Source organism: Spinacia oleracea, chromosome 4 (assembly GCF_020520425.1).
Source record: "Spinacia oleracea cultivar Varoflay chromosome 4, BTI_SOV_V1, whole genome shotgun sequence".
In the NCBI taxonomy this organism is placed as follows: Eukaryota; Viridiplantae; Streptophyta; class Magnoliopsida; order Caryophyllales; family Amaranthaceae; genus Spinacia; species Spinacia oleracea.
In genome coordinates this window covers 27,277,905-27,292,678 of record NC_079490.1, presented here as the reverse complement: position 1 = coordinate 27,292,678, position 14,774 = coordinate 27,277,905, and the positions used below count along the sequence as shown (strand labels likewise).

General features: G+C 34.1%; 2 protein-coding genes across 6 annotated transcripts; one reads left to right on the top strand and one right to left on the bottom strand.

The window, feature by feature from the left end:
- The first annotated feature begins 1,607 nt into the window (after positions 1–1,607).
- On the top strand, positions 1,608–6,752 carry LOC110784667 (uncharacterized). 5 transcript variants are annotated; one of them, XR_008933016.1, is made up of 6 exons: positions 1,608–1,827; positions 1,936–2,026; positions 3,490–3,585; positions 3,711–3,811; positions 4,852–5,054; positions 6,475–6,752. XR_008933016.1 is itself a non-coding variant. In XM_021989124.2 (5 exons), the coding sequence occupies exons 1-5, from the start codon at positions 1,810–1,812 to the stop codon at positions 6,589–6,591; spliced, it is 423 nt and encodes a 140-aa protein (XP_021844816.2). In that variant the 5' UTR covers positions 1,609–1,809; the 3' UTR covers positions 6,592–6,752. The 5 variants fall into 5 exon arrangements, 4 of the variants coding, with proteins under 4 accessions (XP_021844816.2, XP_021844814.2, XP_056699758.1 ...); XM_021989124.2 differs by lacking the exon at positions 4,852–5,054 and having other exon boundaries at positions 1,609–1,827; XM_021989122.2 differs by lacking the exon at positions 6,475–6,752 and having other exon boundaries at positions 1,609–1,827; positions 4,852–5,551.
- A 1,078-nt stretch (positions 6,753–7,830) lies between these two features.
- On the bottom strand, positions 7,831–11,344 carry LOC110803991 (probable glutathione S-transferase). Its single transcript, XM_022009539.2, has 2 exons — positions 10,953–11,344; positions 7,831–9,182 (listed from the first exon to the last, which is right to left on the bottom strand). The coding sequence occupies exons 1-2, from the start codon at positions 11,262–11,264 to the stop codon at positions 8,820–8,822; spliced, it is 675 nt and encodes a 224-aa protein (XP_021865231.2). The 5' UTR covers positions 11,265–11,344; the 3' UTR covers positions 7,831–8,819.
- Between the last annotated feature and the right edge of the window lie 3,430 nt (positions 11,345–14,774).

Here is a 14,774-nt window from a genome sequence, read left to right as displayed (position 1 = left end):
ACGGAGAAGGAGATTCCTGACTATTAGAAGAACAGTGAGATGAAGAAGAGGTAGGGGATTTATGTGAAGAGGAAGGAAAAGCAGGAGAGAGATTGGTAGTGGAAATTATGGTTGAGGGTTCATTTAAATGAACATCAGCTGGAGGAGTTGAAGAGATTAAATCTTCATTCGCCAATGGAGAGGCAACCATCTGCCTTGAAACTTGCTCCACGTGTTGAATACACTCTTCATTTTTTGCAGTATCTTTTCTTGGAGAGGTAGGCAAAAAATTTTCCTCATTATTATTTCTCTGTTGCTGATGTTTAATAGATTGTAATCCTTCCTTCAATTGGGTAGAATGTAAAGGGTTGGTTCCTTTTCCATGCGGTGGAACAGTAGTCGAAGCATTTCTCGAGCCATTAAAAGACCCAGATTTATTTTTTCCATAGTCATTAATTCTAGAGTTGTTAAGAGTAAAACCAGTATTTCTTCCTCTAGAATTATATACTGAGTGTTTATAATTATTGCTCCCCTTCCTATTGGTAACTAACATCCATGGCCCATAATCCTGATTAAATCTAATTGTATCAGTTTGAGAATTTATGGCTACTACATTATTATTCTTTTGAGTTTGGCTTAATTCAGTACTAGATTTATCCATATCACTATTATCAATATTGTTGATCGGACTGGTAACCTGAGTTCCATCATTATTATTATTATTACAGTACTGTTTAGTATGACCAATTTTCCCACATTGAAAACACAAGGTATCTATATTTTCATATATAATATTTTGCCAGGCACCCCCTACCCAGATTTTCGTAATTAATGGTTTATCCAAATTAATTTCCAAACACACTCGGGCATATCTAGCCCTAGTTAATTTATCCGTAGCGTAATCCACCCTAATAGGATTTCCTACCACTTGAGCTATACTGAACAGAGCTTCCTTATCATAATACTCTACCGGTAGTTCCGCAAATCTTGCCCATACCATAATTTTATCAAAGGTGTTTGATGAAGATCTGAAATTAGGTTTCCACTTAGTTATCATAATGTAGTGGTCTAATATGAACCAAGGTCCTCCAAATAAAGCTCTTTCATAGTCTTCCTCCAAGGTAAACTTGTAGAAAAAAACCCCTTTTCCTACATCTATAGTTTCCATTGAACCCTTAATCCTCCACATAGATCGAACCCTAGAATCCATATATTCCAACTTGACAGTAATCCCTAAACATTTTCCCATTAAGGTCAACCTCCATGGAGATCTTAATCGAGCTAGGGTATTTTTATCAAACGTTACCACCAGATTACTATCTGGAGCCATGATTTCATCCTCCTCATTCCAATCTTTAGATGAGTGAATTATGTTCTTTGCTTCTTCCACTACTACATAAACGAGCAAATGCAACTGGTTAATGCAACGGGTAAAGCAATTGCAACACCTTAATGCAACGGTTTAGACTAATGCAACTGTTGTTTGCAACGCCTTTGTCTAATGCAACAATTTGTACAGTTTAATGCAACGGGTAGATGTATTGCAACGGTTTCGTGCAACGCGTTATAGGAAACCGTTGCATTAGGCATTCAAATGCAACCACTATTTTAGGTATTGCAACGGCAACCGTGGATCAGGCGTGGGCATTGAAATTGGCGGAAATTAATATTATACTCCGTACGAAGCACGAGACATTACTGCCTTGCTGTATCTATTCTCAAAAGTTCAAAACCCTATTTTCCGATACAATAATATTCTTGCCCCAAACACCTTCCCACTCACATCATCCATTGTTCAATGTTCATGCTCGCCGGCGCCGCTCGTTGTTCATGATCTTTCATTACAAGGTCTCTTTCTCTTCTCTTTTAATTTCAATTTGTTAATTTTAGTTTTTACTTTCCTTAATATACTTTTATTTTCTTTAATCGATCTGAAGAGTAAATTGATGTTTTAAGGGTAAATCGACAACGGTTGAGTCATTGAGTGCAGCTAACCCTAGAAATTTTCATCGAAGAAAGTTGAGTCTCAAATTTGGAAAACTACGAGGTAATTAATTTCTTGTTATTCTTCTCATCAACTTTTTAGCTTTGCTAAGAAATTCGATTTTATGTTTGGTTGGTTATTTTTCTTGGTTGTGTTCTGTGGTCACTTTTTTTCCTTGTGTATGTGCTCAATTTTGGGATAGTTTGTAGATTGTTTTGGAAATTTTAGATTTTTAATGAAACATTTTTTGGAAGGTTTTTGGTTTTATGTAATGGGTTTTCTAATTTAGTGAATAATGCTTTACCAGTTTATTGGTTTTCTTTCTTGAACGATGTCAGACTAAGAGAGATGTTATGGAAATGATGCCCGTATAGGTTTTAATCCATGTGTATCAATTAGGGTACTCTGTACAAGCTATATTTTGTAAGTTGTTCCAGTTCCTGATTTCATATGGAAAATGGATGTGAAAGTTGTTACTCTGTACTTTTGTGAACTGGCTTTGGTTTATGTATTTTCTTAATTTCAATGTGAAATTATGGTAGGTATGTTGAAAGGATAGATTTACAACTTAATTACACATGAAATGAGCTCAAAGTTTCAACGACCTATTTTAAAAATTGAAAGAATTGTGTTATTTTGATTGTTCCATGTCATTCCGATATCGAACAAGGAACCTCTCTCACCTAAAGCCAGAAGTCCAAGAATCATACTGTTAGATCAGATGCCCTATTTTTGCTTCTATGTGCACTAAAGTCTTGATCATTTGTTTTGAGTATGCCCTGACTTATTGTCCATATGCTTGATTTATTATAAGCTAGATATAAGTGGATGGATTCCTGAACTCTTGGTTTGTTGTTACTTAGAAGTTTAGTCTCTACATCTGGTCTGAAAATTCTATGTAGAGAACTTTTATTTAGTCTTGACAATAACATCAGAATGACTATAATGACATGTGAAAAAAAGACGTTATTTTGACTTATCTAGTTTATTCCAATAAATGAACTTGGGACCTCTCGCACCCAATGCTAGAATCATATCAATTGACCAAATGCCCTCTTATTGCTTTTGTGTGCATCGTATTGATCATCCCTTGTGTAGTGAGTTATTCTTGAACATTTTCTTTAAGTTGTTTGGTTTAGTATGAGCTAGTTTCACTAGGTGGACATGGGTTCTTATAGTCTTGCTTTGATTCCGCACATAGACAATGTTAGTTCTTGGACTATATCTTTTAACTTTTGGTCTGAAAATTCGAAAAAGTGAGCTTTCAAAGTTGACCATCAGATCAGGGCTATTCCATGCTTAATGTAGCCTTAAATTCATGTAGTTGAGTAAATGTAGTTGTAGTTTACCTTAATGTTTAAGTTATGAAGATATGTAAGATCTAGCAAGCCGACTCCATAGGTTCGTGTAAGTTCAGAAACTTGATTGTTTGATTCTCTTCTTGCACTACAAATTCAACCATTTTTTTCAAAGTTACATTGAGCTTTCTTTCTTGGTTCTTATTGTCACATGGGATGATAACCAAGGGCTTTCAGATAAAGATGGCGATGATGAGTACATGCCGGAGAATGAGGGTAGTGAGGATGAAATCGGTTATGGGAATGTAAAATCGAAACTCCAAGGTCAGTATCATATAAATGGAAAATTGTATGACATATTTAGGAGCCTGTAATATGTTAAATTTTTTGTATTTACTCTCTTTATTTCTCTACGTGCTATTATTGTTAACAATATAGGTCGATGTTAGCTTTTTTGCAGGTTCGTGTGACTGCTGAAAATAATGGAAGGTCAACTTCTTTACAGTTGCCACATTTTACTGAGGTGGTTACCAAAAATATTGCACGCAAGGTCCGTGAGTTAACTGATTTTTAAATTATCTTCTTTTTTTTGTTAATTTGCAAAATATCAACAACCAGTCATGTTCACACACCTATTCTGCTTACATGATTGTATTATGACTTGGTTTATGTTGTTAAAGTGGAATCCTTACAAGTTTTATTGTTGAATTGAAAACTGGCCTGCAACAAATCCGAATTTATGAATTGGAAACTGACCGGACAGGTCTGTATACAATATGCACCCAAGGTTTTGGGGGGTTAGGTTGAGTGTGTGTGCGGAAATATGAATGCACTAAATATGAAATACATATGGAACTAAGCCTACTAAAGTAATCCGGGAATGTTCAGAGAAGCAAAGCTTAATACAATCACGCGAGTATAAATAATAAAATTCCAAGGATTTTCAGTAATAATTTATTTTCACTCATATGTGAAGAATAATACTAACGTATTCACAAGCATCAGAGATAAATAAATTCATTTGTTAAACTCGGTTTCTTTTTCCAAAAATGTTCTTATTTTCTATGGCCTAATGGCTCCCTTAGTTGTCCTTGATTCTATGTATCTTAAGACAAGTTTAGACTCAACTCACTCAACTAATTAATGAGAATACTGATCTTAGTTGAAAAGCTTTTTCAATCTTCGCTTCTAAAGTACAAGCCTACCCAGCAGAACAATAGATCTTTGGCTTTTGACTAAAAAGCTTCCATCAACTAGTTTTAGTAGATACCTCCTTCTGCTAATTTCTTTTTTTATTTAATAAAAAGAATGCTAAATTTACTATTTATTACATTCATAAACTCAAGGATGATCCTATTTGAATTTATTTTCTACAATTTTGTTATCCTAGGAGTATTTCGTTAAATTTGTGTGTTGGGGAAGATTTTGTCAAAACAAAATACAACTATTTTTTTGTACCTGTAATATTTTTGCACATACAAAATGTAAAATTCAGTATGTTTTTTATTTCAATGTGGGATGTACATGATTTAATTAGGTTTCAAATCATAAATTTTCATGCCATTATATGTGAGCCGTTGTCGTGTCCAGGCTTGGAATTCAGATGCAATGGTGTCATTGAAAAGTTTTGAACTTTGCATGCGTGGTCCTGTGAAGCCTTCTGATTAGCAAAAATGGACCTGTAGCATCATGTGCATCGGTTCTTGAAAAACGACGTGAACACCCTTCTAATCATTTTCAGAATTATGTGAGCTTGCAATTGTTTACAATCAATTTTATGGTAGTTATTTCAGGTGCCTCACTGCCTCAACACTAAGTTATTATGTTTTCCATCGGATGAGCTGTGGTTTAGAACTTTAGACTAAGGGGATGTAGTAAAGCCTTGGTTATACTTTGTGCTCTTGTTGTGTGTAATAATTAGCTATTGACACTTGTGTTGATTCCTGTACTAGAATAGTGGAATCATCCTCGTTAGACCATTGTCTCTTGGACACTTGCTGATAGTGGTACTGCAGCTTTTCCATTTGGTAACATTGGCTGCTGAAAGGTTGCAAGTTCTTTTGGGGTACATATTTCAGTATCTAGGAACCTTAACTGAGTTTATAGCACTATATATAGCAGTAGGTACTGTATTCACCAATCACTAAGTTAGTTCATATTTACTTTGTTATTTACAATAAAGGTTATTTAGGATTAGCTTGAATTTCTTGGGGGTTTTATGGCACTTTCATTTGCATGTGTGTATTATGATTTTGCAAAGAATCAACCAGAAAACGAAGGATCAACTGTATTTTTGTGTTTTCTGAATAATAGAGATGCAGAAGAATATGTTTGTAAGAATTTAAGCAACAGGATGATTTGTATTAGCTCAATACAGTCATTAAACTAATTACAAAACTTATGAGAGGGGGTGGACTAGCTCAATACTTGCCCTTGCCTTGCCTTTTCTCCAGCTGTAGGTGTGTATGAGAGGGGGTGGACTAGCTTGATTCCTTGCAGATTTATGAGTGTACTTGCTGTCATAACATGAATTGGATGTCAACCCTATCCTATCCTCCCAATCAATCGTCTTAGGAGTCATATGACTTTCTAAATCCCACTCAAAATTATGCAGTAGTGCAGTAGTGTACAGATAAATTTTCTTTGTCCCAATAAAAAAATCATCCTAAACCTTCACTGCATTGTTACTAAAATAGGGGTTACTTGAGCTATGCAACAACTGAATATCAAACAAAAATAAATATGCTACTAATCAAAAGAGTAGCAAGAAACCAACCTGCATTGTTCCGTAGGCTGGTTTGTTGCAGATGGTTGTCTGTTGTATGGTTAGCCTGCAATTGTTGATTGCAGAGTTGATTGCAATGTTGCTGATAGTCTGTTGATCTGGTTGGTCTGCAATGGTTGATTGCAATCGTTGCTGCTGGTATGTGGGTGTTTAATTGCATGGTCTGTTGGTCTGGTTGGTCCGCAATGGTTGATTACAATCGTTGTTGCTGGTATGCTGGTATGTGGGTGTTTAAGTGCTAGGCAACGTGCAGTGTGGGTGTTTGATTGCATGTTCAACTTGTCGACTTATCGTTACGTCATTGTTGTTGGTTTTTTACTTGTCATTCGTTTTTTAGTTTTTGTGTCGTTGATTGCCTTGTTTACATTCTAACCTAAAGATGGTACATGATGAAATTATTTTCCAACTTCCATTATTTGTTTATATAGGTACATGATCAACTAAATGGTGCAGGGAGGAAGAATGATCTTGTTATTGGAACGCAATTCTTGGTGGAGGATCAGGCTGACAACTTGGTTTTTAAATTACTTAGTGATCTTTTATAGGTTGTATTTTTTACTTTATTTTGCTATATTTAAATGTAGGTGAATAGCTTAGGAATATAGGGTAGAACGTCAATTAATTTGGTGAAGCTTAATTTGTTCGCAAGATCGGACAATAATGTAAAACTATAGACTTTTCTAATGTACGAACTTTTTTTGTAAAATTTTTGTTACTGTTATAATTATTTTATTTGTTATGAACATTATATAATTACCTCGAAGAATGAATAACAATATAATAGTTCAAATAGAAAAAGGTATGTTGCATTGGATATTTTGACCTGATGCAACGGCTACTTCAGATGGCACAGGGCATTGCATTAGCGTAAAAGAGCATTGCATTAGATCTATTGCAACGGTTGGTCAGAGATAGCATAAACCGTTGCATTAGGTTTGATAGACCGTTGTATTAGATTCTAATGCAACGGTTAATATCTGATAGCATGAAACCGTTGCAATAGGTCAAAGAACCGTTGCATTAAACCTAATGCAACGGCCTCAACAGCAACGGTTGACAAACCGTTGCAGTAGGTCTATAGCAACGGTTTTTGGTCCTGTTGCAACGGTTTTAAGGTGTTGCATTTGCTTGTTTATGTAGTAGTGTTCAAACCATTGTGTTGATTTTGAAACTACATCACGAAAAGATATATTGCTTACCTTTTGGGTTACCGCTTGAATCTTCTGTTGGTGATCCACTTCCATGTTGTTATTACTTGTATGTTGAAAGCGTTCTTCATTGATGGGATGATTTTTATCCTTGTCATGCATATGAACATCTTGATTTGGGGATGGAGACGGCGTCTCCTCCTCCATTCTGATAGATGTTGTAGAGTCCAAACTAGGTTTTGGTTCTTCTTTCTCTAAGATTTTCTCTCTCTAATTTCACAATATAATTGGTTCACACATTTGAAAGAATACCAACCCGAATATGATGTTTTTCATATTATTACTTTATCTATTTGTTTATCAAACATTTTTTTATAACACTCACCATTAATTAACATATCAGAGTATGAATTTAAGTTTTCCAAATTCCAATCATATATGGAAAAATACTAGAAAAACTTAGAGTATATTTTATTTTAGAAGATAAGATGAAGGACCCCCTACTAAAAAGGTATCTCGTATATATATTTTCATCCAGGTTTGCAGGTTAGACCCATTAAAAATGGGAGGGTATTATAAAGAAAATCTTCACCCTAAAAAGCCTATAGTGGGGTTCAATCCCATAACTTTGAGGTTATATATATTCAACAATGATACAGTACAGTAAGTATGTATTGTTTTTTTTTATAATATATAGGACAAATTGTTTTTTGCCACCTAAAAAAATCGAAAAATTATTTTTTACCACTGAAAAAATAAAACTTGTATTTTACCACCTAAAAAATAATTTAAAACTAGTTTTTTTTATCATCTAAAAATAGAAAAAATAGATAAAATCGTTATGTGGAGGGACACAATAACGATAATCTAATATTTTCTCTTCTTCCATGATTTCATGTATTTAACTCCCTTCTCTTCCCCTACTTCAATCCTTTTATAAATTCACATAATTTTTTCTCTCATTAATAAATTAACAAATTTCAATTGAAATGAAGAGAGGAGTGTAAAGGAGTTAAAGAAAATAGCAGAGGGAGTGTATAAAATTGGAGGAAATTTGAATTAGTAAACCCCACATAACGATTTCATATTTTTTCTGTTTTCCGGTGCTAAAAAACACCTTTTAATATTTTTTTTTTAGGTGGTAGAATATAAGTTTTAATTTTTTTAGATGGTAAAAAATAAATTTTCGAATTTTCAGGTGGCAGGTAAAAAACAATTTGTCCTAATATATATACATAAATTTTTGCATTGTATACAAATACTATTACTACTTAATTAAATAAGTAGAAATAGAATGAACACACTCAACCACTGGAAAAAAAATTATTGAAAAAAAAAGTACACGCCAGAATAAGAGCAAACAAAACTTGAGATGACCCAACATAACTCGAACCAGCATAACTCAAACCAGCATAACTCAAACCAAAACCATCTTGACTCAGATACCCAATTTGACACCTCTAAAACTAGGAGTAATAATAGTCTAGAACATATTAGGTGCACCCTCTTACATTTTCCCTTACGTGTGAGGAGAAAATGTGAGAGGGGACCATCCATGGACATAAAAATACTATTAGGTGCACTTTGTACCCAGGTGCACCTAATATTTTCAATCATAGTCGGTCTCACATAGGTGTAGGCTCCATAATATTATCTCTTAGCTTCTTGAAGAACAAAAACAGTTGGTGCTGATCAGGGATATTATTCTTGATTATTGGAACATCTTTGAAGTTGTTGTACCATTTATGCAACTTTGGGAAAGTCGTGGCTTCAAATAACTTAACTTCCACAATTTTCTCAATAACTTCCAACCAATATATTACACTTCCAAGTGCAATATCCACAAACCCAATTTTTTCACCTCCAAAAAAATTATTGTTTCCTAGAGGACCATGCTCTTCCAAAGTTGTTAGCATGTTTAAGCTTTCTTTTTTAGCTTTGACTTGGTCCTCTCCCGTGGTTCGAAATAGTATCCAAATGGCTATTCCCTGTAATTAAATTAAAAAAATTAACAGAAGAGTTAATTACAAATAGTAACTAGCTTTTGAGCCCGTTCAATGAACGGGCGATTATATAGTCATTGTTAAGCCGTTTCTTAAAGTGTTGATTATATCGAAGGTTTGTGATTTTAGTGGGAATATATGATTTATATAAAGGTGAAATTTAAAACTTAAAAAATATATAAATTAGATGGTGAATTAATATTTTTTTTTTTGGTGCAAATGAGCCACAAGGGCGGGGAATGAGAATCGATCCCAGGATCACCTGGAACCGGGATGGAAGCTCTAACCAACTGAGCTATCCATCACTCTCATGGTGAATTAATATTGAGTGTTAAAGCGGGAGATGGAGTGCAATACGTTGAATGAATATATGAATTAGTAAATTGATGTCAAAGGAGGAAGATCAAGTGGAAGAGGTGTTGAATATGTAAAATAAATACTTCGTATAACAAACAGCAAAAGGAAAAATTAAAAAAAAAAAAAAAATTGGATGAAAGATGGAGGTGACACGGGTGGATAAAAGATACAGGTGACACGTGTCGTCTAACAATCAATGGTTTTCCTTTTTATAGACTAGGTATAGATAAGTTTTGTCATGATTGTAAACTTAGTATTCATTTCGTCGTACAGAAAATACATTCGTTGTTAATTGTTGATCATATCGTCATACGGAGTATTAGATTAGGTCCTATGTACGCATGGAAATTCTAAAAATGTTATTTAGTAAAATATTTTGGATAAATTGTATTTACCACCTAAAAAAATTCAAAATTTGTTTTTTACCACCAAACAACTAAAACTTGTATTTATAAACTAAAAAATTTTAAAACTTATTTTTTACCACCTGAAAAAATGAAAAATAGAGATATAGTTATTGAGGTCCACGTACTAATTCAATTTCCCTCCAATTTTTTACAACCATCTATGATTTTCTTTGACTCTTTCACCCTCCTCTCTTTACTACCATTGAACTTGTAAATTTTGTAAACTAATGAGAGGAAATATTAAGTGAATTCATGCAAGAGAATGAAGCAAAGGAAGGGAAGGGATAGATGAAATTGTGGAAGAAGAGAAAATTCAGAGACATTACCATATTTGTGACTCCTCTCATTAACAATTTCATCTAATTTTCATTTTCCAGGTGATAAAAAATAAGTTTTATATTTTGTTTAGGTGATAAAAAAATAAGTTTTGATTTTTTTTTGGTGGTAAAAATAGATTTTTGATTTTTTTAGGAGGTATAAAAATTTGTCCAAATATTAAATAAATCTTGAACATACTTATTTAATTCTTTAATATGCAATTTATGTCCTACTACATGTTGCATACGAAGAGAGTGATGGATAGCTCAGTTGGTTAGAGCTTCTATCCCGATTCCATGTGATCCTGGGATCGATTCTCATCCCCGCCCTTGTGGCTCATTAGCACCAAAAAAAAAAAATGTTGCATACGAAGTATATTTATGATCTTTTCGCAATCTCCGGTTAATCAATATAAGATGTAAAATTATTATTCCATATGAATTACTTGGAATTATGAAATGTTCTTGATATAAAACTAAGAAAGACTTTTAAATTAAAAATGTTTGACGCAGTAAAATGAATTATGAAGTTCAAATTTGTAAAATTAAGTTAAGTCAAATTAATTTAATTTCAGCAAAAATAAGATAAGATCAGTCTAAATAATTTAAACTCAGTAAAAACAACTTAATTAAGTTCTGCATAATTAAGGTGAAGAGAAAGTTAAGAAAGTTACCTTATCTTCAGTAAATTTAGCCCAAAATCTGACCATGGAACGTTCAAACGGCTCCTTGGGCAGTAGTTGATGCTGATGAGGCAAAACATCCTCGAGGTATTCGAGGATAATCAAAGATTCACAAATAGGTTTTCCATTGTGAACCAAAACCGGGACTTTCTTATGAACAGGATTAAATTGTAGAAGCAATGAACTTTTGTTCGTAAGATCTTCTTCAATATAATCATATTTAATACCTTTTAATTTGAGTGCCCAAATCACTCTGCTGCTAAATGGACTTGGCCAAGCACCAAATAGCTTTACGCTTTCCATACTCTTTAAGTTTTAACTTTGATAGTCAATTGAACTTGGTTGTTTTGTGTGTCAATTGAATTTGGTTGTTTTATGTTTACTTTGATATTCAACTCTGTAGTACTTATTGAGATAGTAACACTAAGTTTAATTAATAGGCTTAGTTACTTGAACGAAACGTCTACGAAGGCGCTTTATTTAAAAAAAAATTAAGGATAAGTTACGACTTTGAATTTAGATTATGAACTACTATAGTACCCGTGCGATGCACAATTTATGATATGAATGTTAAACTTGCATATTTAAACTACAGTTATAGAACTTAACATTAACATATAGCTTATAGGTAATCTTCTTATTAAATTTAATAATGGATAGATACGTTACTGCCCCATTCCGCATGTTATTTATTTAAAAATATGAAAAAAATAAAGGTACGCAAATAAATTTACTTTCTTCCCCTTTAATCACTTGTTTCAAACATAAAGTTATTCTCACCCGCTCTTTACTTCATTGGTAATACCTACTTAATACTCCCTCGCCATTTACGTCATTACCCGGTCATTTAACACCTAACTCCACCATATACGTTAGTCAGTCAGAGATAACTTCTAATCGGGGTGGGGCTGGTCCCTAACACTTGTACCTGCCTAAAATTTGCATCCCCCGCCGCTACCACAATATAGGAACGTTTCTCATCCATCCTTAATCCCCGCCCCGCGGGTGAAAAATAACGTTATCCCCGTTTCATTACCATCTGTGTACCCCTTTAGACCTAGGGGCGGAGCTAGTGTTTAGGGTGTGAGGTCATTTTACCCCACGTGAATGTAGATGTATGATAAATTTTTAATAAAATCCAAAAATTTGTAGGTTTTCAATAATAAAATAAATTTTGGCTATTTTCACTCACTAAAACCAAGGTTTTTTTTTCTATCCACTACAATATTTGTTTGGATTCGTCGTTGCCTAGACCCAAATTTTATGGTAAGCGAATGTTTAATTTTAAAACTCTATTCTAGAGTACTTGTCAATTTGTTTGATTAAAGTAATCAAGGAAATATACCAAGCATTATAGTATGTAGGTTAGTAGTAAAAAAATATTTAAAATATTCATAATCAATTAGATAAAAGATAAGCGAGGCAGAATGTGCAATATAAAATCCATCATAATCGCCATGTCACCCCGCAACAGACCCACCACTTTCCTTCATCCCCGGAAACTTGGGAGGATGAGGGCGACTCCCAAAATCCCGACCCACTTACAATATATCCCTAAATTTAGTGAAAATCGACCTCACCTTTCAGCTAATTTTGAGTATATGGACATAAATTTATTACTTTATTAAAATTGATTTATTATTCAAACCAATAACCATATTATTGATATAAAAATATTTAAATGCAACTATACATTTTTAGGATTGGGTAAGTGTTCCCCAATCCAATAAATCCAAACCGGCCCTATAACAAAGGTGAGTATGGGTTACTCTTATACCCGCCCACCAACATCATCTATTTATGTTAGTCAATCGTGTAGGAACATATAGATGCATAAAGAGGAATTTCAGGAAACAATTTCCTAACATCTATCACAGGATCTCATGCATAACAATAGTATAGATCAGATTAAGTCGAAAGAATAATCACCTTTGAAGCGTGTTCTCCCGTTCGTATGCAAGCTTCGAAGATCTTAGAGCCCCACTTGTTGCTCCTCTACTCAGTCCACAAGCACGAATTGAATCCCACGTATGCTAGTACGGAAGAGAACGATCACAATCTGTCTCTTGCTTTGTTTGGGATGTACGGCGTTTAGAAAATTAGAATTAGGGTTTTTGTGTTTTTCTTTTTTGTCAGATATTGAATGAACGTGATTTCTAAATCCCTGACATTATAACTATTATAATGTGAGAGTTTTAGGTTAACACAAAACCAAAGCCCAACATTCTTCCCTTAACAGACCGGTTGCCATCGGGCCTTTTGGGCCCATTCCAATTAATGCTTATATGTGTGACCTTATAGGATTAATATATTTTAGTTGTAGGTCCAATCAATATTGTCCTGCTAATCACATTTATTCTCTAGCAAGCAAATATGATTACTAAAATAATTAACTTATTATCTTCATAATTAATTCCTGTTTATATTTAGTAATTGCCGGAAATGTCTAAGGACATAATTCCTTCAATCTCCCACTTGTCCGAAGACAAGAACGCAATGCTAAATTCCTTAAGTCTCTTAATGCCAAAATTTGATAACACACTGTTATTCTCAAATTCTAGTTTCTTGATCGCCGAGTTCGAACTGTTCAAATAAAGATTAATTTTTAATCCCATTCCGCATGGCCATGCAATTTTCAGTTCTCGCTCATCAAGAGGCCCAGACACCATTCCTATCAAATAGGAGGACTTATTCACTCTTGTATGACCATAACTCCCACTCAATTCTTAGCCCACCTGATCACTGCCTTTATAACCTCCTTTTACGGCGCGGCGTTTAACAGCGTCAAAGTTAAACTAATTGTCTCGTGGTTATTAAGACATACTCATGTCTAAGGAATCCACTAAATATAGAAGTTTGATTCTACTTTTAGAATCTAGTTAGGTCAAGTCACAATGCATCAAGTATACATCCATATAATCAATTAGACATCCCTATGTCTCCATAGCCCATGGAACTGCACTATCAATTAATTACATGCTAGTCTTCACATAAATCACTTATGTCCAATTTAGTGATTTAGACTAGGGACTTAATAAGTTGTGATTTCAGTTCACTTTATAGGGTTCCATTATCAAAACGTTTCGATAATCCTATTTGAAAACACAAGTTATTTGGACATTTTATTTAATACTAAACCAAACAATTAAATAAGAATGAACTTTTATTGATAAACATTCAAAGCATAATAAATGTCTTTACAATTGTAAACATAAAGTAAACAAACTAAAGCCATTCTCCCATATGCCTAAGCCCCATAGACCTAGTATAACTCTCATGCTTAGGTTGAGCAAGCGGTTTAGTCAGAGGATCAGCCACGTTATCCTCAGTATGAACCTTGCTTACTTTCACATCCCCTCTTTCAACGATCTCTCGAATGAGATGGAATCTCCTGAGCACATGTTTGGATTTTTGGTGCGATCTGGGTTCCTTGGACTGAGAAATGGCACCATTGTTGTCACAGTACAACTCAATGCCATTTTCAATGCTAGGAACTACACCAAGTTCACTAATGAACTTTTTGATCCAAACAGCTTCTTTTGCTGCATCACTTTCTGCAATATACTCAGCCTCTGTTGTAGAATCTGCGATGGTACTCTGCTTAGAACTCTTCCAGCTCACAGCCCCTCCATTTAGACAAAAAATGAAACCAGATTGTGATCGGAAATCATCTTTGTCACTTTGGAAGCTTGCATCGGTGTATCCAGTGGCAACCAACTCATTATCTCCACCATAGACCAAGAAATCATCCTTAGTCCTTCTTAAGTACTTAAGGATATTCTTTGCTGCCATCCAGTGCGCCTCTCCTGGGTT

Excerpts from the sequence above, each read along its gene's own strand:
- LOC110803991 (XM_022009539.2), bottom strand. The coding sequence starts at position 11,264 with ATGGAAAGCGTAAAGCTATTTGGTGCTTGGCCAAGTCCATTTAGCAGC. Across the intron at positions 9,183-10,952 it reads CTAAATTTACTGAAGATAAG|GGAATAGCCATTTGGATACT; the intron begins GTAACTTTCTTA and ends ATTTAATTACAG.
- LOC110784667 (XM_021989124.2), top strand. Across the intron at positions 2,027-3,489 it reads CAAATTTGGAAAACTACGAG|GGCTTTCAGATAAAGATGGC; the intron begins GTAATTAATTTC and ends ATGATAACCAAG. Across the intron at positions 3,812-6,474 it reads CCAAAAATATTGCACGCAAG|GTACATGATCAACTAAATGG; the intron begins GTCCGTGAGTTA and ends TTGTTTATATAG.